This window comes from Balaenoptera physalus (assembly GCF_965194825.1).
Source record: "Balaenoptera physalus genome assembly, chromosome: 19".
In the NCBI taxonomy this organism is placed as follows: Eukaryota; Metazoa; Chordata; class Mammalia; order Artiodactyla; family Balaenopteridae; genus Balaenoptera; species Balaenoptera physalus.
This window is the reverse complement of record NC_138900.1, coordinates 14,480,805-14,504,855: the sequence shown is the minus strand read 5'-3', so window position 1 is coordinate 14,504,855 and position 24,051 is coordinate 14,480,805. Positions and strand designations below refer to the sequence as shown.

At 52.6% G+C, this 24,051-nt stretch overlaps 1 protein-coding gene across 8 annotated transcripts in view; it reads left to right on the top strand.

Moving 5' to 3' along the window:
* SIPA1L3 (signal induced proliferation associated 1 like 3) overlaps nucleotides 1-24,051 on the top strand; it is a 236,801-nt gene that overhangs the window by 199,928 nt on the left and 12,822 nt on the right. For 6 of the 8 annotated variants that reach the window (XM_082439274.1, XM_082439270.1, XM_082439272.1 and 3 more), the window contains 3 exons: nucleotides 10,898-11,119; nucleotides 22,286-22,451; nucleotides 23,306-23,549. In XM_082439274.1, the coding sequence (XP_082295400.1) occupies nucleotides 10,898-11,119; nucleotides 22,286-22,451; nucleotides 23,306-23,549 (632 nt within the window). Of the gene's footprint in view, nucleotides 1-10,897; nucleotides 11,120-14,973; nucleotides 15,100-22,285; nucleotides 22,452-23,305; nucleotides 23,550-24,051 lie in introns of those variants that run through there. The other 2 variants (XM_082439273.1, XM_082439277.1) reach the window with 2 other exon arrangements.

The window sequence follows — 24,051 nt, the reverse complement described above, 5'->3', positions numbered from 1 at the left end:
ACAGAAATATCTATATTTTTTTAAAAGGTGAAGCAAAAATCTCCCTAGCAGTTCTTAGCCTGACCGTGCGAAGCCCTTTAATCCAGTCTACTCTGTTTAGAATGTTCAAACTCTGCTCACTACCTCCTTAAAGGATCTCATGACCTAGCAGCGGTTCTGTTGTTACCAAACTCAGGTTCTGCTGCTTGACACTCGAAAGCCAATGTTGGACAGACAGGTGTTGATTGGAAAGGAAAATATGCAGAAGCGTAAGGGAGTTTAGCTGTTGTAGAAGTTAAAGTATAACTAGATTCTAAGACCAAGGGGCTGCTTACACTCTGACAGACTTGGAAACCACGGTATTTGAGAGTGTCCGTCTGTCAGTGCTTTCCCTCACTGTGGCCCTGGTCCCCCTGGAGTCAGGAGCCAGGAGAAGGGTGAGGGTGGAGAGAAAGGGTGCCCCAGGGAGTTAAGTCTCTGTCTGAGCCAGCTTCCCTAGACAGATAGATGTTAATCGTTTGAACTCATGGACTCTTTTGAACGGCTCCTTCATTCATTTATTTATCCATTCATTTCATTCACAAATATTTCTCAGGGATTTGTTGTGTCCCAGGGACTATGCTGAGAGCTAAGGAGAAGTAACGAGCAAATTCAGACGAGGCCCCCAGCCCTCACCTCACCCACCATCTATTGAGGGAGACAGACTAGAATCAGGTCATCACTGAGACAGATGTCAAAGTGCGCCCACTGAGAGGGCCTCGGTGCCATGGGGGTCCCAGGTCCCGGCTGTGGTAGCCCCTGTGTTGGGCACAGGCCCGTGTTAGTAAAGCTCAGTAGCTATAGGGTTTTGGAGTCTGTGATATAAAGGCAGCGGTGCTGGGGAGTAGACTGTGTCTGAGGCAGGGGGGTGGGTATAAAATTGCTCTGTGTCTGAGAGAAGGATTTGCTGAACCCAGAAATGAAGGGAATAAAATGGGAGAGGAACCTGCTACAAAAGAGGGCCCTGCGGTTGGGAGCTTTAATTTGCATACAGACAATTGATGCTAATTGCAAATCACTCTTATCTACTCATTAAAGCTGCTTCCTGAAGTTTTCTCCTAGGCAACCAGGCTTTAGTGTGAAGCAGCATTTCCCAAAATGGGGTGCTTGAGGTGATTTGGGTGGTGTGGGGAGGAAAGTGTTTTATTTTAAATGGATATTAGGAAAAGTGTTATCAACCCATCCCCTGATTTTACAGATATTGCCTTGGACAAATTAAGGAAAATTAAATGAGTTGATTTAAAGAAACAAACGTGTTCATGGTAGATGAGAGCGTGGGCTCCAGAGTCAGCCCACTGGGGTTTGAGCGCCACCCCACACCGCCTTGTCTTGGCTCTGTGGCCTTGGGCAAATTACTGAACCTCTCTGGGCCTCAGTTTCCTCATCTGTGAAATGGGGGCCCTGTCACTGTCCCTAACTAAGGCCATGTCGATGTCCGTAGCTAAGGCCCTGACACTGTCCCTAACAGCCTGAGCTGTCCCTAACTAAAACTCTGCCGCTGTCGGTAAGAAAGGCCCTGATGCTCTTTCCAACTAAGGCCCTGACGCTGTCCCTAACTAAGGGCCTGATGCTTTTCCCAAGCAAGGCCCTGAATCTGTCCCTAACTAAGACCCTGAATCTGTCCCTAACTAAGGCCGTGATGCTGTCCCTAACTAAAAGCCTGACTGTCTTACTTAAGAACCTGAGCATCAACACTTTATTTAGGGACAGCGCCAGGGCCTTAGTGAGGGCTCAGAGTCAATGGGGGAGGCATATCCATCCCCAGACAGTGACAGCCCATAGTGGTCAGGGCCAGGGTGAGGGAAGTGGTCAGGGTGTGGGAGCCCAAAGGAGGGGCCTGACCCAGTATGGGAGGTGCTTTCCTGAAGGAAAGAGGCTTAAGCTACCGGGAACTAGGAAGGCAGAGTGTTCTAGGCAGAGAAGATGTGCAAGTCCCACCTCACCCTGCCAGTCCTCCCACAGTCTTCCCATCTCAGTAGGTACAAGTTCCCAGCAGGTCGCTGAGCACCTGTGCTCGAGGGGCCCACACGTGCCCCTGCCTGCCGCTAGCCACACTGCCCCTTGCTCGGGGCAGCCCAGCAGCCCTGTGCATCTGCCGTCATCCGTCCATTCCCTGGGACCGAGCCGGAATGACAACCTGCTGCCCAGCCTTGGCTCCCCGAAGAGAGGCACAAGCGCTCCATAGCCGCCCTTGTGTCTACTTCCAGGCCCTTTGTAGCCCAACACTTCGCGTTCATTCATACAGCAGGCGCCTACCGTATGCTCAGCCCTCTGCCGCAGAGGGCCCCGGCTGTCCTGGCACTGACAGGGTGCCAGGGGAGACAGCAAGCAAATAATTACAAAAGCAATGAATCAGTTATGCTAGTGGAAAGCCTTCAAGGGAGACCTCCTGGGATCTGAGAGTGGATGTGATGCAGGGGCTGGAGGGGGTGTCTAATCTAGGCGGGGCGTTGGGGGGCAGGGATAATTTCCCTGAGAAGGCGTCATTTCTGCCAAAGATGGGAGGGAGCAGGTGAAGTGGTTTCAGGGGGACTGATGATATACTCTTGATGCAGTTATGTGGGTGTTTGCTTTGTAAGTGTTTGTTAAATTGTACATACATGTTTTGTACACTTTGTTCTATGTGGGCTACTTTACAATTTTTTTTTTAAAAGAGAAAAAGGAAAGATGATGTGTGGAGAAGGCATCCCTATGAGAGGGAGTAGCGTGTGCAGAGGCCCTAGTGTGGGGAGGAGGGTGGGTGCCATCAGGTCAGTGAACACAGGCCCCTTGGCTCAAGTATAGAAATTGAGGGGGGCAGCTGATGGGAGGTTGGCAGGGGCCAGATCACGCAGGGCGCTGTCAGCCACATTACAGAGTTTGGATTTGATCCTAAGAGCTGTGGCCAGCAAGGAAAGGCTTCAGCAGAAAGGATAATGCAGGCAGATAGATGTTTTGAAAGATGGTGCTGGAGGCGCAATTGCAGAAGTCTCAGGGATGGGTCTGAGGCCGAGAAATGAGTGAGAAGGAAGGGGACCTTGACTAGAGGACACAGCAACTGTGGATGTGTCAGCAGGTGGCACCACCAGGACCTAAGGAGGGAGGGAGGCAAAGGTCCAGGACAGTGCCGGTGACTGCTCAGTGTCGGGAGGCTGCTGCAGATGGGGAATGTTGAGATTCTTGAGAGAGGAGAGGAGAGCAGGGCTGGGCAGGCCTGAGAGGAATGTTATTCTCACGTTCACTGACACCAAAGCACCCACTGTGTGCCGGGTACCTTTCCAAACATGGCGATACAGCAGGGGACAAAGTCGAGCCCTCTTTTGTGGAGCTGATGTTCTCCTGGAGAGAGAGTGAGGCAGACAGACAACTGAGCAACCGTGTAATATTAATATGCCAGGTGGAGATAAGGTCTGGGGAGAAAACCAAACCGGGCAGAGGTCCCAGAAGGCCTCTAGGAGGAGGTGATATTTTGCAGGAAGCGTGGAAGTGATCCAGGTAGGGAAAATAGCAAATGCTGAGGCCCTGAAGGTAAACTCATTTGCAGTGCTCTGGAAATGCTCTGGTGGCCAGACGGGCCAAAGGAAGGCAAGAGGTCTGATTTGCAAGGTGGGCAGGGACCCAGCTCTGGCAGGCTTACCAACCACGGTCAGATGCTGGGATTCGATTCTGAGGGATGTGGGAGCCACGGGAGCACATAATCTGACTTACGTTTTAAGTAGATCACTCTGGGCTACTCGGGGGAAAGTGGACTGTTTCAGGGGTTGGGGGGATTGAGTTCGCCAGCATAATGTGAGGACTGCCAGGAAAGGGATGGGCCCTGCCATGCCCAAACCCCCTACCCACTCCCTCCCTGCGCTCCAGCCCTCTCCGTGGAAGCCGCCGCAGCCTGTAGCAGCTTGTGCCTGTGGATGATTCCAGTGACTTCACAGACTCTTCCCCCGAGACGTTCGTCATGGGAGCCCGGCTTCCAGGCACAGTGCCAGGCGCCAGTGCCTGCTGTGGGCATCGCGGTGGGCTGAGTGATCCCAGGCAGGCAGCCACCTGCCCCCCCCCCGCCCCACCCTCTCTCGAGGCAGCATACACTCCAAAGCTTCCTGGGCTTCCTGAGCAATTTGTCAAGAGCTGTTTAGAGGCAGTGAGAGGCTCTCCGCTCCATGTGGAGCTGACATCGCCGGGTGTTCCCAGGCAGGCAGGAAGCACGTGGCCTTGCTTCCGCGGGTGGGGCTGCGGTCTCCGGGATACCCTTCTGGGCGCACAGCCCTGAAAGGTGATGTGAGGGCCTTGGCATCCACTGGGGCCCACCCCACCTGTGTTGGCTAGGAAGCCAGCGTCACGCAGCAGAGACCTACTCGGAGAGTCGCAGTCAGCTTGGGAAGAGGAACACAGGCCATCTCCAGGAACTCAAGGGAAGGAGGGAACCTTGCAGAGATCTTGGGGCTGGGGGAGGGAGGAGTGCAAAGGCCCTGAGGTGGGAATGTTTCTGGTGTGTTTGGGGAACAGCTTCCATGTGGCCAGAGCAGAGTGAGCGAGAGGGAGAGTGGGAGGATCTGAGGGCAGAGAGGGGTCGGCCCAGATGGTGTGGGTCCTTGTGGACTGGGGGAGAGCTCTGACTCACCCTGAGCAGAGGAGGGCGGTGGTTGCACTCGGGCGTTCACAGCCTCCCTCTGGCTGGGTCTGGGGGCGAGGGCAGGAGGAGGCCGCTGTGATGATACAGGTGCACGGTGGTTGGTGGAGGTGGCCAGTGGTGGTTGGATTCTGCATCGATTTTGTGCCAGTGAGTTTTTCTCCCATGTCATCTCTGCTTCCACCTCCTGGAGACCTACTGTTTTTGCTCACAGGCCGCAGGGCAGAATGTTGCTGCATATGGCTCCTACACTGAGCCTGATAATTCCAGCCACGTGCAGGGACTGATTCAACTCTCAAGCCCCTGCCAGACACCTGGGAGAGAGGGCGAGATCAGTCCAGCAGTTAAGGCCCCGCAGGGGCCCACCTGGGGGCACCTGGGTGAGCAGTGTTACTTCCCAGGCTCTGGCCTCTGGCTGCCTGTGTCCAGGTCACAGCTCCACCACTCACCAACTGTGTGATCTCCACCAGGCTCCTTAATTCCTCTGGGGCTCAGTTTCCTCATCTGTAAAATGGGGGTGAAGGTGGGCTCTGTGGTCCAAGGCTGCGAGGATGAACCTACACCATGTGTTTAAGGTAGTTAGCACAGGGCCTGAGACATAGCTGGTCCAAATATATCAGCTGCTGCTTGGTTTTATTTTCATGTATTATGTATTTATCACGTCTACCGTTGTCATTGAAAGTACAAGTTGGTGGTTAAACACAGTGTCTCTTGAGCCACACTGCCTGGCTTTGTATCCTGGCTCTATCCCTGACCAGGTATGTTATTTGGGGCAAGTTATTTAATCTCTCTGGGCCTTGGTTTCCCCACGTGGAACTTGCGGGAGGTGGTAGTTCCTGCCTCGTGGGGTTGCTGGGGCAACTAGATGAAGTGATGCCTATGAGATGCTTAGAACAGGGCCTGGCCGTGTTCACAGGCTCGGCGCGGTCACCACCATCACTACCACCTGCTCCGTCACTGCTCTTCCTCCTAAAGGCAAGGGCACAGCTCCCTTTGTGCCTGTTGCCAACCCTGGGCCACCCGTCAGCGCCCACAGGGGTGAATAGACCAAAGCATCGCACATGCCCAGGCAGCTGTGCGATTTCTCCATCCAGCCTACAGTTTTTCAGCTTTTTTTTGTAAGCCACAGAACCTTTTACTCCAACAAAATCTTAACTGCTCCCCTGAGATACAACACAGATAAACGCACAGCCTCTCTGGGTGAGGGTGGGGTGGGAGCAGGATGGCCCCCGCCCCCGCCAGTCCTGGCTGAGCCCAGAGCCCAGGCTTTCAGCCCCTGGACGCACCACGTCCCTGTATATTTGCAGCTCGGGGAGCACACCCCGGTGCCCGGGCCTGTGCTGGGCACTGTGCACGTATGATCGTGTGAGGCAGGTGCTGTCGTTGCCTCAATTCTCAGAGGAGGAAACTGAGGCTCACTGAGGGGAAGGGGCTTGAGCAAAGAGCGCAGTGTGTCAGGGGAGCAGCGTGGCCCATGTTCCCATCCACCACGGGGTGCTGCTTCGTTTTTCAGGCTGAGGCCCGGGGAGGGCACCTGGCCTCACCAGTGCTTCAGGAGGAAAGTGATTGGCAGGTGGGGTAAGAACTCCACCCTGTACGTGGCACCTGACACAACTCGTGGTCCAAGGGATGTGTGAGAAGGGGCGCCCACCCCAAAGGGCCAGGTCAAGATGCACAGCATATTCAGGAGAATAGTTTTTTGTTGCCCTACTGTGTGGGGGCACCATCCGTCCCTGAGGCTGGTAGAGGCTGAAAACAGGGACAGTCGTGGGAATGCCTTTGGCTCCAAGCAACAAGAAGTCCCGGCTCAATTGGGGGAAGTCTGTTATCTCTCAGAACGTGAAGGCACAAGGTGGGAAGGGCCCCACGACTGGGTAATTTATTGACTCGAGGACCCAGGTTCTTTCCCTTTCTTTGTTCTGCCTCCATCAGCCTATAGACTGGCTCCCCTCACAGTCTCAAAGTGACTGTCATTCAACCAGATAGTCACAGTGTCCAGTGGAAGAACACGTGATATTTGCTGCAAGTAGTCTGTGTTAGTTTTCTAGTGAAGAAATCTTCCCCAGAAGTCCCCTAGCACACAGTCCACACTTATACACCCGAAGTCTCACTGGCCAGAAGTAGATCGCAGACCTACCCCAGACCCATTGCAGACAAGTGGCATCAGCCATTCAGGATTTGTGCCCTGGGCTGGGTGCCAGCCAGGTCACCTTCCTTGAGGATGAGGACAGTCAGCCTTCATTTACGGGGTAACGGGGATTAGCATGACACCCAGTGCCTGGCACAGGCCTGAGGAGGGGGCGAACCCCTCCCAAAAGAGGCAATGGCTGGAGCCAGCTGGCAGACACAGAGGCAAAGGGTGTTCATCTTATTCCCTTCCTTTTTTTTTCAATCATCTCTTGTTTTTTTCAGCTCGTAAAAGCTGAACATGCCTGATGACAAGGTAGAGAAATACGTACTGTAGAAAGTAAAAGTTAGGGTTAAAATCAATTAGGATATATTCATAGAGTGGACCCTCTGCAGCCACTGAAGGGAGAGGGGCTTGTGTGGACTGACACGGAGAAGTCTCCAGAGCACCATGGTAAGGTTAAAACCAGGTGCAGAACAAGCTCATGATAGGCTGCCATTTATGTTGCAAAGGAAGGTTGTGCTTGTGTGTACTACGCTCTCTGTTGAAGAAAGGGGGAGGGGCAGGTTGCCTCGAAGGAGACTGAGGTGTCAGATGGCACTTCCTTTCTACCCTGCGCCTTTTATATGGTTTCACTTCCCCCATCATTACTATCTCCAGAGGTAATCAGTTAGTGTACACTCCCCCAGAGATTTTTCTCCAAACCTGTACCAGCCCAGATCTTTCACACATTTTTGACCATTAACCAAAACAGGAAAAGCATTTTATATTACAATCCAGCGTGGACATCCAGAATAAGGTTTCACAAAACCACTTACCCTTACCTCACAAGAGGTACACTGAGGTTTTTCATTCTAGTCTATTTTTTTTAATTTTCCTCTTAATAACAGGCAAGATCCACTAAGTTGATTTCATGACCCACAGTTGGGGAAAAAAGTGTGCATTTCCTTTTCATAAAAAGATCCCCCCAAAAAAGCCCAGTAATCATATAGTATACATACATTTTTTTTAAATAAATAAATTTATTTATTTATTTATTTTTGGCTGCGTTGGGTCTTCGTTGCAGCGCACGGGCTTTCTCTAGTTGCGGCGAGCGGGGGGCTACTCTTCGTTGCCGTGCGCGGGCTTCTCACTGCAGTGGCTTCTATTGTTGCGGAGCACGGGCTCTAGGCACGCGGGCTTCAGTAGTTGTGGCACTCGGGCTCAGTAGTGTAGCACACAGGCTTAGTTGCTCCGTGACATGTGGGATCTTCCTGGACCAGGGCTCAAACCCATGTCCCCTACATTGGCAGGCGGATTCTTAACCACTGCGCCACCAGGGAAGCCCCCTATATATACATTTTAAGAAAAGAAAAAGCATGCTTTACACAATGCCTTTTTTCCACTTACTGTAGCTCAGACATCTGTCCTCACCCATAAACAGAAATCGACCTCATTCTTCTCAGTGGCTGCATAGATTTTGATCATATGGATGTGCTTGGAACAATCTATTAATCCCCAGTTAAAAGACATGCAGTCCATGTCCATGTTTTCTTGATTACACACAGCATTGCAGTGACCATCCTTGTATGTGCCTGCATGTACTTATGCAGGCTTTTCTGTGGTGTGGATTTCTGGGAGGTCAGATCTGTTAGACTAAGGCTGTATCTCCTTCAGTTCTCAGCTCAGACACCGTTGCCTCGTTGGGGAAGCCCCTGACCACCCCAGACCAAGTCCAATCCCGATGTTACATGCTCCATGGCTCCCTGGACATCCCCCCACCAATGTGCAACCTTGGGCCTGTTAGTAGATGTTGCTGAATTATAGAAAGTATATATAAGTCAGCCAGAGCTTGCTTTTTTTAATCCAGTCTGACGATCTGCCTTAGAATTGGGGTGTTTCAGCATTCACGTTTAATGAAGTTACTGATAATGATTTGATTTATATTTGCCGTTTTTCTCTTTGTTTTCTATATGTTTACTGTTTTTCTTGCTCCTCTTTTCTTCCTTTACTGCTGCCTTTTGTGTTAAATAAATGCATTTTAGTGCACCATTTGGATTCCTCTTGATTTTTTGGACTATTTTTTTTTAGTTGTTACAGTACGTGCCTTTTCAGTGTAATTCAGATGAATACTAACTTAATTCCAATAAAATATGGAGACTTTTTTCCAATATAGCCCCATTCCATTTCCCCTCCTTTGTGCTATTTTTGTCATCTATACTATTACATCCATACCTGTTATTAACCCAACAGTATAGTGTTGTTATTATTGCCTTATACAGTCTTACGTTTAAGGAAGTTAGAGAAGAAATAAGGAAACATAAATCTATAGAGTTTTTAATTCTAATCCACAAATTTACCATCTTGGATCCTTCATTTCTCCGAATGGATTCAGGTCACCATCTGCAGCCATTTCCTTTCGGCTCAAGGACTTATTTTATTATTTATTAGGCAGATGTGCTAGCAATGAATTCTCTGAGTCTCTGTTTATCTGGGGACAGCTTTATTTTGCCTTCATTTGTGAAGGATACTTTTGCTGGACATAAAAGTCTTGGTTGACAGTTTTTTCTCTCAGCACTTTGAAAATATCATTCCCTTCCATTGTTTCAAATGACAAGTCAGCAGTTAATTGTATTGTGCTCCTCTGTATGTGATGAATCCTTTTCTCTTGGTGCTTTCAGGGGTTTTGTCTTAATGTTTGACTTTCACCTGTTTTTCTGGATGATGTCTTTATATTTATCCTGGTGGGGCTTTGTTGAGTTTCTTAGATGTGTAGATGAATGTTTTTTGTCCAGTTTGAGAAGTTTTCAGCCATTATTTCTTCAAACCTTTCTTCTGCCCCTTTCTCTCTTCTCCTTCTGAAACTCTCAATGAGCATGTGTTGATATGCTTGATGCAGCCCCAGAGGTTCCACTGTGGCAGAACCTGCCTGTTCACTGAGCTGGGCAGTGGGATAGGAGAGAGCCCCCAGGCCACAATGTCAGATTCCCCCTGTTCTTACCTGAAGTTCAGTTTTTCAAGCATAAACGATAGTTGGATTTTTGCATGCCCTTGGTCAGTTTCCAGAGTGCTGAAATGATTGTTTTTGTCGATTTTGTGCTTTGGGGGAAAGAATTTGCCAATCTCCTCATTCTGCCATAGTCAGAAATCCCACCCCTCAATATTGCTAAATTGACTTTCAATAAGGATTTATTGACTTTCACTCCAAGGACATTAATTTTCCCATTAAAGACCTCTTACTTGAAGTGGAATTGGAATTTTATTTAGGAGTTTTAAAAGCTGATTCGCCTCAATGGGATCAGCAGTTGGGTCCCCAAGAGTTGGGTCCTAGTTAACAGCGTGAGGTTCATTGTAGCATTAACTTCACAGGAATCCAGCATTTGGGATATCGAGCTGTGGTTTTAGATCAGATCGGCTGGAGTCGTGTCCGTCATGTAATAGTGCTCAAAAAATATTTGAATGAAGAGGCGTGGCAAGGTATAAGTTAAAAAAAAAGAAACCCGTAAGTTACAGAGCAAGTTATTAGCACAATCCCAGTTATATATAAAAACAATTCTCCCACCCCTCAAAAAAAAGCTCCTGTTTTCTGATTATATGCACTTCTTTGTTTTTTTGTTTGTTTTTTTGTTTATTTGTTTTTGGCTGCAACATGCAGCTCGTGGGATCTTAGTTCCCCGACCAGGGATCGAACCCAGGACCCCCGGCGGTGAAAGTGCTGCGTCCTAACCATTGGACCACCGGGGAATTCCCAACATGTGTGTTTTTAATCATAAGAAAGGGTTAAGAAGGAAACAGAGCAAGCTGTAAACCACGGTCACCTCCAGAGACAGGCAGGTGGGACCCCCACCTTCAGCTGTGTAGGTTGTGCCTAGGAGACAGGGAATCTCTGGGGCGGGGTGGTAGCTTCCACCCACAGGGGGTGACTTTTTAGATTCCCATAGAGGTACCAGCTGTGCTAGAAGGGCATCCCTGGGGTGGGATCGGGACTATGAAGGCAGCTTTACGTTTTCTCCACATAGACATCTATGTATTGGAATTTTCCACAGCAGTAAAGTACTTGTATCTCTCCTCGGTGAATGAAGTTTTGTTTCCCAAGAGGAAATTTAAACAGATCGGTTTTTCAAAACGTGGGATGGAATTGGCTTATTTCTCTCATTTTCACATTGCAGCGACATGAGCTCGAGGGCCGGCTACCCTACTCAGGTTCACAAGACGGCCAGCGCAGAGACCCCGCGGCCCTCACAGCTGGCCCAGCCCAGCGCCTTCCAGCTCTCCGCCTCCGTCCCCAAGTCCTTCTTCTCCAAGCAGCCCATGCGCAACAAGCACCCAACGGGGTGGAAGAGAACAGACGAGCCCCCGCCACGGCCGCTCCCCTTCACTGACCCAAAGAAGTAAGTGCCTGGACGCCCGGTGAGGCACTGCCGGAGCTGAGCTCGGGTGTCTCGGGGTGGGGAGGAGGGTGACACCTCGCTCCCTCATTCATCAGGACACCGTGCCAGTCTACACACTGGGAACACAGCTGTGAACAGGCGGGCAGGGGTCCCTGTCAGCTCGGGGAGCTGACAATGCCTGCTGGGGAGGCGGACAGCAAGTAGGGTAACTAAGAAAAGCACGCAGCAGGTCAGGTGGTGGCTAGCACTGTGTGGCATGTAGATGAAGGCTGTTCCAGGCAGAGGGACCAGCCGCTGCCCAGACCCGGAGGCAGGAGCATGCTTGGTCTGCTGGAGGAAGGCCAGTGTGGCTGGGATCACGTGAGCACGCGAGGTCAGAGAGGCGATGGACACAGACCGGGAGCGTCTTGTGGGCCCCACGTAAGGGCCTGGGCGTCTGCTGTGAGTGAGGGGGAGCCGCAGGAGGATCTGGAACAGAGGAGGGACATGACCTAAATTGGGTGTCCACAGGGTCCCTGTGGCTGCGTGCGGAGCACGGCCTGCGAGGGGCAGGGAGACCAGCGGGGCGCTGCTGCGATGGTCCAGGCAGGAGACGAGGGGCCTGGAGCAGGATGGAGGCCAGGGAGGGTCAAGGGGGCAGTTTCGGGATAGATTCTCTGACGTGAGAGCAGGCAGGCTTTGCGGGCAGATTGGCTGTGGTGTGAGAGAAGACGAGGTTGAACATGATCCCAGGTCTCGCAGCCTGAAGGATGGATGGACTCTCCCCGGGCTGAGATGGGGACTGAGCGGGCAGCGGGCTCGGGGGAGCTCAGAGCTCAGTCCTGGACAGGTTAAGTTTGCAACTAGAAGAAGACGTGGAGGAGGCAGTCGGGTAAGGAGTCTGGAGCTCGGGGGAGAGGTCAGGCTGGAGAGAGAAATTTGGGCGTTGTCAGCATAAAGGCACGAGGCTGGAGAGGAAGGGAGGTGTAGGACTCAGCCTGAGACCCCTCAGTGTTCATACGAGGAGGAGCGCGGGGTGACAACTGTGAGCCGTCAGCGGGACGAGCCCGGGACCTGAGCGTCGGCTGAGCCTCACGGACGTGACTGGAGGGTCAGAGAAGGGAGAGAAGAGCAGGGCAGAACAGGAGGCAGCTGGTTTGGGGCACTTCGCTGCGAAGCGAGAGAGAAAGGAGAGGAGTCATCAGTTAAGAAAGGGTTTTTGTGTTTCTAAGTTAGAACATGATGATACCGAACATTTATCGAGCGCTCACTGTGTGCCAGTCTCAGTTCCGAGCTCTCGTCCGTGAATTTATTCACCGAATCCTCCTCAACAACAGCTCCGTGAGGTGGACCTGTTATTCTTCCAGTTTTACTGATGAGGCACCTGAGGCCCAGAGGCTCAGAGCTGGGAAGGGACGGAGCTTGGATCAGAGCCTAGGAAGCTCGGTCCAAGGCTCCTTTTCAGTTGGGTTTGGGGGGGGTCTGCCCTTCTCCATCCTGTTCTCGGTGATGTCCTCTTTCATAACCTGGTTGGGGCCATTCAGATGTGTGCTGACACAGAGCTCCTAAGGAGAGAGGTGTCAGGAGACAGAAACGGGATCCCTGGAGATGTGGGCAGGGAAGCAAGCTGAGAATCCAGTTCACGCACCTCACTAACAGCTGGGGGCACCCGGAAAACTAGATTTGGATCCTTCGCTCCCCTGATTAAAACCTCCAGTGTCTTGCCCCGCTCCCAGGATTAATGATAAAGGCTCACATTTACAGAGCACATATATCGTACCAGGCACTAGGGCACAGTGTGCTTTGCCCAAAATCCCACCTGGACCCTGCATGACCCGCCCTGTCACCCCTCTGCCCTCATCCCCTCCCACTCTCGCCTGCACTCACTCCACTCCAGCCACCTGGCCTCTTCCCACTCCTCAGACTTGCCAAGTACAGGCTGACCTCAGGGCCATTGCACTGGCTCTCTCCGGTCCCTGGAATGCTCTTCCCCCACATCTGTGGCTGTCTCGGGGAGGGGAGGGGTTTGGTCCAATGCCACCTCCTCAGACGGGCCTTCCCAGCCTTCTGTAGCCCCTGCCGTCATTCTATCACTGGTCTCTGTTCCACTGCTCATTTCTCCCACTGGAAAGCAGGTGACTCTGTCTTGACTTGTAGCCACCTGGCACTGTGTGGTTGCTCCGTCAGTGAATGGAAGGTATGAGCCTCAAATCTCACTTCATTCTCACTGTAACCCCAAAAATACAGTAAGGCTCCCACTTTTCAGGGTGGCCGGAGGGTCAGGCCCTGTTGACCCCACTGTGCTCATGTCCATGAGGGCAGCTGCTCTGGCCTTCCCCGGCGTGTGTGCTGTTCCTCCTGCCCGGGTCCCCCCGAGCCCCACCTGGCTCACTGCTGCCCATCTGTAGTTTGCTAGGGCTGCCATAACAAAGTACCGCAGACCAAGTGGCTCAACAGCAGAAATGTATTTTCTCGGAGTTCTGGAGGCTGGAAGTCGGAGTCAGGGTGTCAGCAGGGTTGGTTCCCTCTGCGGGCTGTGAGGAAGGCTCTGTTCCACGCATCTCTCCCAGCTTCTGGTTGACTTGCTGGCAATCTGTGGGATTCCTAGGCGTGTAGGTGCATCACCCCAACCCCTGCCTTCGTCTTCACATGGCCTTCTCCCTGTGTGCGTGTCTCTGTGTTCACATTTCCTCCTTTTATAAGGACACCAGTCATTAGATTAGGGTCGATCCTGATTGCCTCATTTCACCTTGATGACCTCTGTAAAGACCCTATTTCCAAATCAGGTCACCTTCTGAGACACTAGGGGTTAGGACTTCAACATCTCTTTTGCTTGGGGGACCCGTAACACCACCCCTCAGGTCTCAACACAGACACACCGTCCTCGGAGAAGCTCTCCCATCCCCCACACCAGGCTCATCCCTCCCACTGACCTCACGCTTCTTCCCTTCCTCAGCCTCTGTCCCAGGGCACATCAGGCAGTCGTTTCTTAGAGGCTTGCTTCCTCCCTGTCGGCCCACTGGACTGAGGGTTCTGGGAGAGCAGAGACACCCGAGCCCCATCCAGGGCCCAGCACATACATAGTACGCACTCAGAAAACATACCTGGATACGTGACAACCGTAAACAAACAGCAGCCCCCCTTTTCCCAACATAAAATCCAAAGAAGGCTTTTTACATATGTATGTGTGTTGTGTAAACATGTAAACTAAATATATAAAATACTGGGGGACACAAAATAGTTTCATGGTTTCTTATGTTTATTAATTTAGTTACAGATACATTTTTAAAATCACGTGCATAAAATAACATGTTAATTTAGAATTCATGCTTTTGTCCACACACTCCCATTTCGGAAAGCTGTTTTATTCAAACTCTCCCTGAGCATTTTGGAGACAATATCTTTGTCATTTAAAGACACTTCTGAGTCACCTAACCTAGTTTTCCAGAAAACATTGTCTTTACTTCCAGCTAAATTATTTGAGGCTAAAACGTTTTTGTTTTTTTTTAATCTGTAATTCTGCTGCTGAAATTTTATCCCAAGGCACAAGAACTCATTTGCATAACTTATTTACCTACATTTACTGATACCTCCCCTGCCAAGTACTGTCATAAGCCCTGTACCTACTTTAACTCATTTAATCTTCACTACAGAACAATGAGGTGTAGGTACTTTGTATCCCATTTTCCAGATAAGAAAAATCGAGGTACAGAACGGTTAAGTCACTTGCCCAAATTCACTCAGTTAAGGTCAAAAATTGCAAATATTATGGTTGTTGGTTTTGTAATTTGTCCCCACAGGTCACCACATATTATGAGATTATCCCCAAAGGAGTAATTACCAAATCTGCCTCCTTTCTCATTGATTCTGGTCAGGGACCTCTAATGCATCCCCAGAGGAATGATAAATGGCTGCGGCCGACACGGGGGCGCTGCCTTTCAGCCAGGCTGCTGGCTAGGGCTGTACCAACCTGGCCCCATTGATCCTCCCGGCAGCTTCCAGAGGAAGAGACCGAGGCACAGCCAGAAGTGCGTAGCCCAGGTCACCCAGCTGCAAGTGGCAGAACCAGGATTCACGCCCAGAAAGATAACTAACAGAGCATCTCGTCTTGGGAGAGACTCAGGGAAGATGTGCATCCAAGGCAGTGACGCGCATTTTCTGAGGACTGACTTCTTGGATTTGGGCGCGTGGTCGGTTAAATGAAAGACAGAGTGAGCTGGTGAAGGACAGAGGGGACACTGAGGGGACCGAGAGCACCTGCCACAGAAGGTCCCTCACCTCGGCCCCTCTGCTGCAGGCCCCGGTCAACTCTGTGGGACGGGCCAGCAGCTCTGCCTTGGGAGATGGCTGGACAGCCCCTTTTTGACCGCTTTGCCCCAAGACGCTGAATTTACTGGACTGCCTTCTCCCAACCAGTAGAGGAACAGAACAGCATGGGGGTCGGGGTGGGATTCCCTCATCGGCTGCTTACCCCCTCCTTAACCCCTCAGTTTCCCTCTCTTTAAACTGGCCTGACGGTCCTCCCTACCTCCCAGTTGTGAGGATTTCCTGAGTTAATCCATGTGAGGACCCCAGCACCGAGGTTGAGCTGCACAGGGCTTAGCGGTGAGGGACGACTAGGCCGATGGGTTGCCAGGCTGGAGCCCGCGGAGCAGGAGGCAGAACCAGCGGCCCTGCGTCCTCAGCCGTCCTGGGCACCTCCTCCCCGCCAGGCTGGTCTCAGCCCAACTGAAAGGCTGGCGTGTTGCTGCCCTGCTGGCCCCCGTCCCTGCTGGCAGGCCCAGTGAGGAGGGGGCAGGCCCTAGGGAACAGCCTGTTTGTTGCCTTAAGGTGGAGTGGTGGTTGGGAGGCCAAGCCGCCAGGTCACGCCTGAGGACCCAGGCCCCAAACGTCCTCATCCTTAAGAAGGGCAGCCCTGGGACTTCCCTGACGATGCAGTGGTTAAGAATCCACCTGCCAATGCAGGGGACACGGGTTCGATCTCTGGTCCGGGAAGATCCCACATGCCGCGGAGCAGCTAAGCCCATGCGCCACAACTACTGAGCCTGCGCTCTAGAGCCTGCGAGCCACAACTACTGGGCCCGCGTGCCACAACTCCTGAAGCCTGCGCGCCTAGAGGCCATGCTCTGCAACAAGAGAAGCCACCGCAATGAGAAGCCTGCACACTGCAGCGAAGAGTAGCCCCCACTGGCCACAACTAGAGAAAGCCCGTGCGCAGCAACGAAGACCCAACACAGCCAAAAATAAATAAATAAATAAATAAATTAATTAATTAATTAATTTTAAAAAAAAGAAGGGCAGCCCTGCCTCATGTAGGGCCACTGAGGGGATGAGATGAAGTAATGTGTGTGAAAGGCAGCCTGGGGCCTGGGAGAGAGTGAGCGCTCAGGAGGTGAGCTTTGCTGCTGCTGCCGTTACCACCACTGCCGTCACGAGCAGTCCCCCGAGTCAAGCCCCCAATCCGACTCCGCTGTCACCGTTTCAGAACGGTGCTCTCGGAGCGTCAGTGCTCCACCAGTAGAGCGAGGTGATGGAGGTGATGGCCCTGAGAAAGGAATGTAGCCCCGTGGGACGCACCGGCCCCAGGGTGAGGGCCCGCATCCCCCAGAGCCGCCGTCACTGCGTTCCATGCACACTCGGCACTGTGTCCATCGTGAGCAAATCTCGGGCGGCTCAGCGCGTCCGGCAGGTGTGGGTTCTGAGTGTCCTCAGCTCACTGCGCCTCGGTCCCCCAGCCTCGAAAGGGGAAGACAGGAGTGCCTGCCTCCCAGAGGTGGTGTGAGGAGGCAGTGAGGCATGGGGAAGTGCCCGGTCAGCGTTGGCTGGGCTGACGGGCACTGGCATCTAGTGGTTGACACCTGGCTTTCGGGCTCCCTCCTTCCTCGCGTGTAGGGGCCCTGGGGCCAGCTCAGTGCAGCCCCGGAAGGGACAGCATCCCCACCCCACGGCAGCGTTGTCCCCCACTCCCACCGGCCTCTTCCAGCCACCCTTCCAGGAAAATCCACCTGCTGCCTGAGATGCAGACCTGGTGAGTGTCCTCGCCAGCGAGGTTGGCAGAACCCCCAGCTCGGGCTGGCTGACAGTGGTGCTAATTAGCTTAATTAACCCGGCCCCAAGGGAGCCGCCCCAGTTGGAGGCCAGAGCTCCAAGTCAGCTGGGATCGGGCCCAGACAAGTCGGAGCCATTGGTCGCCTTCCACTCCTGGCGCTTCTGTCACGGGAGAAAGAAGTTGCTGTTGTCCGGGTCCTAACTGCAGAGCCTTCTTTGTAATTTTTCTGTCTTCCTTTTTCTTTTCTAATGTGAGTGGTTTAATTCCACAGTGTGGCAAATGCAAGTTCAGACAACATGAGCAAATTAGAGGCTCTGTCCAATGCTGTCAGTCAGAACCTTGAGAGAGAGTTACCTCCTCCTGGATGTTTTCTTCATTTGTGTTTTAGAAGGTAAAACATGCACAGGATAAAAACCAAACTAGTACAAAAGGGTTTGCAGTGGAAACCAGGCCTCTCTCCCTTCCCTGGCCCCCTGCCATCCAGCTCCCCTCCCCAGAAGCAACCATTAGTTTCATTTATTCTGCATCCTTACAGAAATGTTCCGAACATGACTGAGCACACGTGATTGAATGTTGCTTCCCTTACGCCCCTTTTTATTTATCCATGTGGTCACCTCCTGTCTGGGCTCCAGCCTTTTTCACTTGCTCTTAGCGACAGTTCCGTATTAGTACATAGAAGTTGATCTCATTCTTTTTAGCAGTCAGAGAATAGTCCATTTTATCCTCAGAGGTCATTAGGTTTAAGCATTTATGGAGACCAGAGATCTTGAGAAGAAGGAAAAAGATCAGAGATGCACAAGCCCAGTTTGGTTTGGTTTTTTTTTTTTAACCTGGAATTAATGCCATTGTAAATTATTGCTTAAAATTTTCAATTTAGAAAATACATTGAGGGACTTCCCTGGTGGTGCAGTGGTTAAGAATCCGCCTGCCAATGCAGGGGACACGGGTTCGATCCCTGGTCCAGGAAGATCCCACATGCCACAGAGTAACTAAGCCCGTGCGCCACAACTACTGAGCCTGTGCTCTAGAGCCTGCAAGCCACAACTACTGAGCCAGCACGCCACAACTACTGAAGCCCACATGCCCTAGAGCCCACGTGCCACAACTACTGAGCCCACATGCTGCAACTACTGAAGCCTGTGTGCTCTGGGGCCTGCACACCATAACAAAGAGTAGCCCCCATTCGCCACAGCTAGAGAAAGCCTGCGCGCAGCAACGAAGACCCAACGTAGCCAAAAATAAATTAAAAAAAAAAAAAAAGAAAATACATTGGAAAATTCTTTCAGAAGAAAGTGAATAAGGGCAAAAATGATCAGTTTGACTCTCCAAACTGAATTTCATCATACTTTTTCTCTTTAGACATGTCCCAGCAGCCCACTAACAGTGTCAGCCGTGTGGAACTTGCAGTGGATAGATAGGTGTGGAGTTGGGGGTCAGGGGAGAAGGTTCTAGCAGGATTTCTTCCAGTGAGCTAGGCTTCCGCTGTAGAATTAGGAGTCCTGGAGGTCCTGGGAGCTGGGAAGGCAATTTAGCAAATGAACCCAAACAGAGCAGGGAAGGAATAGTTGTGTTCTTTTGGCTTGACTTTTTAAAGTATAGAGAGTAAAGTATCTCTATACTTTTTCCTGTTTTATAAAAGTCATTTAAGCTTGTTGGAAAAAGAAAGGAGAGAGTAAGGAAGGTTGGAAGGAAGGAAGAAGATGGGTAGGGAGGTTGGCTGGTTGGTTGGAAGGAAGGTTGGTTCCATGTGATACACATTTAACAACTAATTTGGAGTGCCTGCAATGTGGCAGGTCTTGTTCCCAACACTGGACATAGAATACAGAAGGCTCTGAGTCAGGTAGGAGGAGTGGAACCACAAACACAAGCACACAGGACAAATCATCATGAGATGGATACAGTGAAGAAGTAGCACAGGATTGCGTGTTGGAACTCACCTGGGCTGGGAGGGAGCACCAGAAGGTCAAGTGGCCAGGGGAGGTGAGAAGGTGACAGTTGAGCCAAGCTGGATGGATGAGAAGCTGCCATTCACGGGGAATCCTGGGGAGGGCGCTCTAGGCAGACAGAGCAGCCAGTGCAAAGACCCTGAGGCAGGAACATGCCTGGCATGTTTAAGGAACCTTGGGAAGCCTGTGTGGGAGGAGATGAGGGCTGAGACCGGGCAGGACAGATTGTTTCGGACCTCGTGGGCTGTGGTGAGGAACATTTTTAGAAAGTGAATCCCCACATATCCACCTTTGGAGCTGAGACTTTGGTAAACTTCAGTATACCAAGCTAAGCAGTGTGTGAGTTTTGTTTTCTAAAAATGATTTCGCACCATAAGTACCACTTCTTTATTCCCATGACACATATCTGGGCGAACCTCTTCCCATGTCATGTGGACCAACTCCACTTCTCTTCAGCAGCTAGATAGTATTATTCTGTGATGCCACTGTCCCTCCCTGTGGGGCCTTGCCCTTCCCCTGCCAAAGGCCAATTCTGTTTGCTCCATAGACAGGACCCCATGAAGTGTCCCCGCACACCTGGCGCACATGGGTCCCCGTACACCTGGCACATTAAAGGACACACTCCCAGATGTAGAACTCCCAAGGTGGAGAAAGTGCACGTTTTAAAGTTTTCAGCAGGTCATTTTACACCCCTCGCAGAGGGGAGCCTTGGGGACGGCGCCCCTTTATTGCGGTGGATGAGCTGGAGGCCCGGCCTGCTCCCTCACCAGGTTGATGGGCTCAGGCGCGCCCTGCGCTGAGTCACATACTCCCCTTGTGCAGAGGATTCTGGGAAATGGCAAAATCAAAAGGGAAGAGGGAGGGGTGAATCCCCTTCCAGCTCCCAAGGGAGCAACATGTACTCTGGGCTGTATACGTCTCTTTCTCTCTTTGTGTCTCTATTTCTCTCTTTTGGATAGAACGCTTTTCCTTTGCCCAAAGAGCATACTTCCCTAATAATGACAGAGCCAGAATTACCCTAGACCTGGAATTCTCATTTGAGAAGGAATACGACCTAACAAGAAAAAACTTACTAGCTTTTCTTCCTTCCTTTGTTAAAATCCCAAGGCTGGCAGCTGAGAAAATGAGAAAAAACGTAGACTTCAGTACCCTCAAGAGCCCAAGATATCTTATTTCTTCCTGGGTTCAAGGATTCTTTTTCTTTCTTGAGTTACAAAATGATGAAGTCTAGGTGTCAGCACTAGTTTTTATATTATTATTGTTATAACACGTGATTATAGCAAAATAAATTCAGACAGTTCAGAAGGGTGTTGTATCAGATGAAAAGTAAAAATCTCATTTTTCCACCGCCTAATAAGACTCCTACTTCCCAGAAGTAATCGTTCATAATTGCTTCCAGAATTTTTTTTCAGCATATAAAAGCATATTATTAAACCAAATGTGATTATGCTCCACATACTGTACAGCTTTCATATGCCATCTCTATGGTACAAACGTGACAGCCCAGCGTGCTCGTGACACCATGGGCTCTGAGGCCTGGTGGCCTTGGCTGGCATCCTGGCTCCTCCATTCATAGGCTGTGTGACTTTGGACAGTTACTTTATCTCTCTGTGCCTCAGTTTCCCACCTGTAAAATGGAGATGCTGGTAATAGTGGCTCCCAGGGAGGGCTGCTGCGCAGATTTCACAGGTTCGCACTCGTGGAGCCCTCGGGCTGGTGGATCGTGCCTGGTGCTGTGCTCCTCTTAGCTGTCGTTATTTCTTTCCTGGGGGGTGGCAGCACCTCAGGTGAGGGATCTAGTTTTCACTGGGGAAGTAAAACCTGATCCCAAAGGCTGGGCCGGAATCAGAAGGCAAGAGGAGATCTCAGGGGAAGTCCCAGGAGTGGAGGACACAGAGCCCCCAGGAGCCAGCCTTGGCCAGGAGAGGGCCCGGGAGCCGGGGATGACGGGCCTGCGGAGCCAGCGGAGGGGATTAGGAGCGGCAGGAGAGGACCATGTGCAGCTCAGGGCGCCGGGCAGCCTCAGGTGAACAGTTACAAGAGCAGCTCTCATTTCCCCATTGTCTGTTCTGTGAGGTGCTGGCCAAGCGCTTTGCAGCAAACCCCAAAATGCTGTGAGGTCAGCGTGTTTTCCAGATGAGCAGACCAAGGATCAGAGGAGCGGTGTGACTTGCCCAGGGCCCCACAGCAGGAACAGGTGCAGGTACCTCATGTCTAGATCCTCCCAGCCACCCCGTGATGCGTGAGCTGTCTCACCCCATGTGGTGGATGAGGAAACCAAAGTTAGGGAGATCTGGTGCCAGGCCCTGGAGCACTCGGGCCAGGGGTCTGCTGCCTTTGGCCCTCTACTTGCCCAAAGGGACTGGTCCGTTTGGGGGATTCTCCCTCTGTGGGACCCCATCCCTCTTCTGTGGTTGGAACCCCTGATCCAGGCCACCCCAGTCTCCCACCTGAACAACTGCCTCCCTTCCTCACTGTCTCCCTGCTTCCATGAGGGTCACTTTTCTGTCTGAGACCCTTCAAAAATGCACATCAGGACCTAGCACTCAACAGATCAGAGGCTCCCTAGATGCAACCCCAAGTCCCCTCTGTGGCTCATACGTTCCAGAACATCTGCCCCAGCGCCTGCCAGGCCTCACCTCCTCCCCCTCAGCTACTCATCCCCGCCACTCCGCAAACTCACCGAGCCTGTTCCCACCTCACAGCCCAACACTTGCTGTTCCCTCTGCCCTGTGTCCTCTTCTACAATACCAGGTGGATTCCTGCCTTCCTCTCTCCAAGTTTCCGCTCCGATGTCATCCCCTCAGAAAAGCCAGCCTCCATCCCCAGCGATCCCTATCCATTTGCTCTTCAGAATACCTCTCTCTACCTCACACTATGGGGTCTCTGTCTTTACTCATTTATTCATTGTCAGTCTCTCTGACTGGAGTCAGCTTCACATTCACCGCTGTATCCCCCCCTCCCCCCGCCGAGAACACGCATGGCACAGGGTGGGTTCCCAGGCAACATCTGTGGGATGAGCGAGGGGAGAGAATAAACCAAGTCTCTCCTCTGTCCCACTTTCACCAGATGTTGTGGAGAAGCTGCGGTCACTCGCCCAGTGGCGGCCAGCCTTCCTGGGTCAGGACAACCTTGAGAAGCAGCTTGAGCCTCCCGAGACCCCTCTGACCTTGACCATGACCCTCATTCCAGGCAGGTGGACAGCAACACCAAAAACGTCTTTGGGCAGCCGCGGTTGAGGGCCTCCCTCCGAGACCTCCGCTCTCCCCGGAAGAACTACAAGTCCACCATCGAGGACGACCTGAAGAAACTCATCATCATGGACAACCTGGCACCCGAGCAGGAGAGAGACGCCAGAGTACGTAGAGGCTGCCCCGCCCCTGCCCCCCCCAACACACACACAATCAGACAGGCTGGTGTGGGGAGGAGGACTGCCTCTGCCTGCCCACCGCCTCTGCCCGCGGCACCTGCCGGCCTGTTTGGGTGTGTGGCTCCGCAGCCAGGAGTCAGGACGTCGAGCTGGTCGGGCAGGATCACAGCGTGAGCCAGCCTGGCAGGCTTGCAGGGGATTTATCCCCACTGTAGCTCACGCGACTGGACCGGCATGCTCTTACTGGCTCTCACGTCCTTCTCATGGAGCCCAGGGTGGAAGCAGCCCCCACCACCCCCGGACCACAGGACCAGGAGTGCAGGAGCGGGGCCCAGGGGGCATTTAGGCTCTTGTGACCCAGGGGTGGGGGGAGGCCAAAACAGCAGGCGTCCTCAGTCCCTTCACACATCCCCTGCTTCTTTTCCTTCTTGTCCCTGCCTCCCTCTTGTTGGCTGCGAGCTCTCTTGTGGGGACCTGGGTGGCAGCAGTCTCTCCAGGGTTCCCTCCCACCAGTCTGAGCTCTGGGGGAAGCCAGCACTCTGTCCCACGTGGTCCCCACCAATGACTGGCTCTCAAGCTCCAGCTCGGGTCACCCTGCCTTCCCTGACCTCACCTGGAGCTGGAGGGTGGGGTCGGCCTTCCAGAATAAGGTGGGTTGCAGAGGGGGGAGGAGGACTCCCCAGGAGAAAATTGGAGTACGTTGACCAAAAAGGGAGCAGAAATGGATGCTGGTGGGGTAAAGACCGCAGACGTCCCGGACGGGAAGAAGCCTCTGAGGACAGCGACCCTGGGCCTGGCCGTGACCACGCCTGGCGTCCCGCCTCCCATCCTTGTCTTGGCAGCAGTCGCCACAGAAGAGCCTGCAGCGGACGCTGTCGGACGAGAGCCTGTGCAGCGGGCGTCGGGAGCCCAGCTTTGCCAATCCTGCCGGCCTGGAGCCGGGCCTGCCCAGCGACGTGCTCTTCACCAGCACCTGCGCCTTCCCCTCCAGCACGCTGCCCGCCCGCCGCCAGCACCAGCACGCCCACCCGCCCGGCGGCCCCAGCACCATCCCTGCCACCGGCAACGGCTTCCCGGAGAAGAAATGTGAGCCCGGGCACCCAGGAGCTGGTTGGGGGTGAGGGGGTGGGAAGCAGGGGGCACGAGCACGCAGATCACTTAGAGGTCAAAGGCTGGGGGTCATCGGTGTCAGAGTCAGCTGACGGAGGGAACCGAAGTGCACGGGAGCTTCAGGGGGCCCTGATGATTGAGCACCGGGTGTCACCCACAGAGCAAGGGGTTGTTGCCCAAGCATCAGGGGTCTCCTGGGGGTCACCTAGGAATGGGGGCACCCAAGGATTGGGGTCATCTGAGACCAGAGAGAGGGCGTTAGTCTCTCTAGGTGTCTCCAGACTGGAGAGCTCATCCCTAGGGTCCTGAGGATCGAGGGTTTCTATTAGCTGCCCCCCTTCCCCAGCTCCGTGTTCCAGCACCAAGCAAATCGCCTCGTGAATATTTATTTATGTAAGTGACGTCCCCCAGGCCTGCCAGCTCTTGAAGGGAAGGGGGTACAGGGGTGTGACCAGCATCAGCAAATAATTAGTGAAGG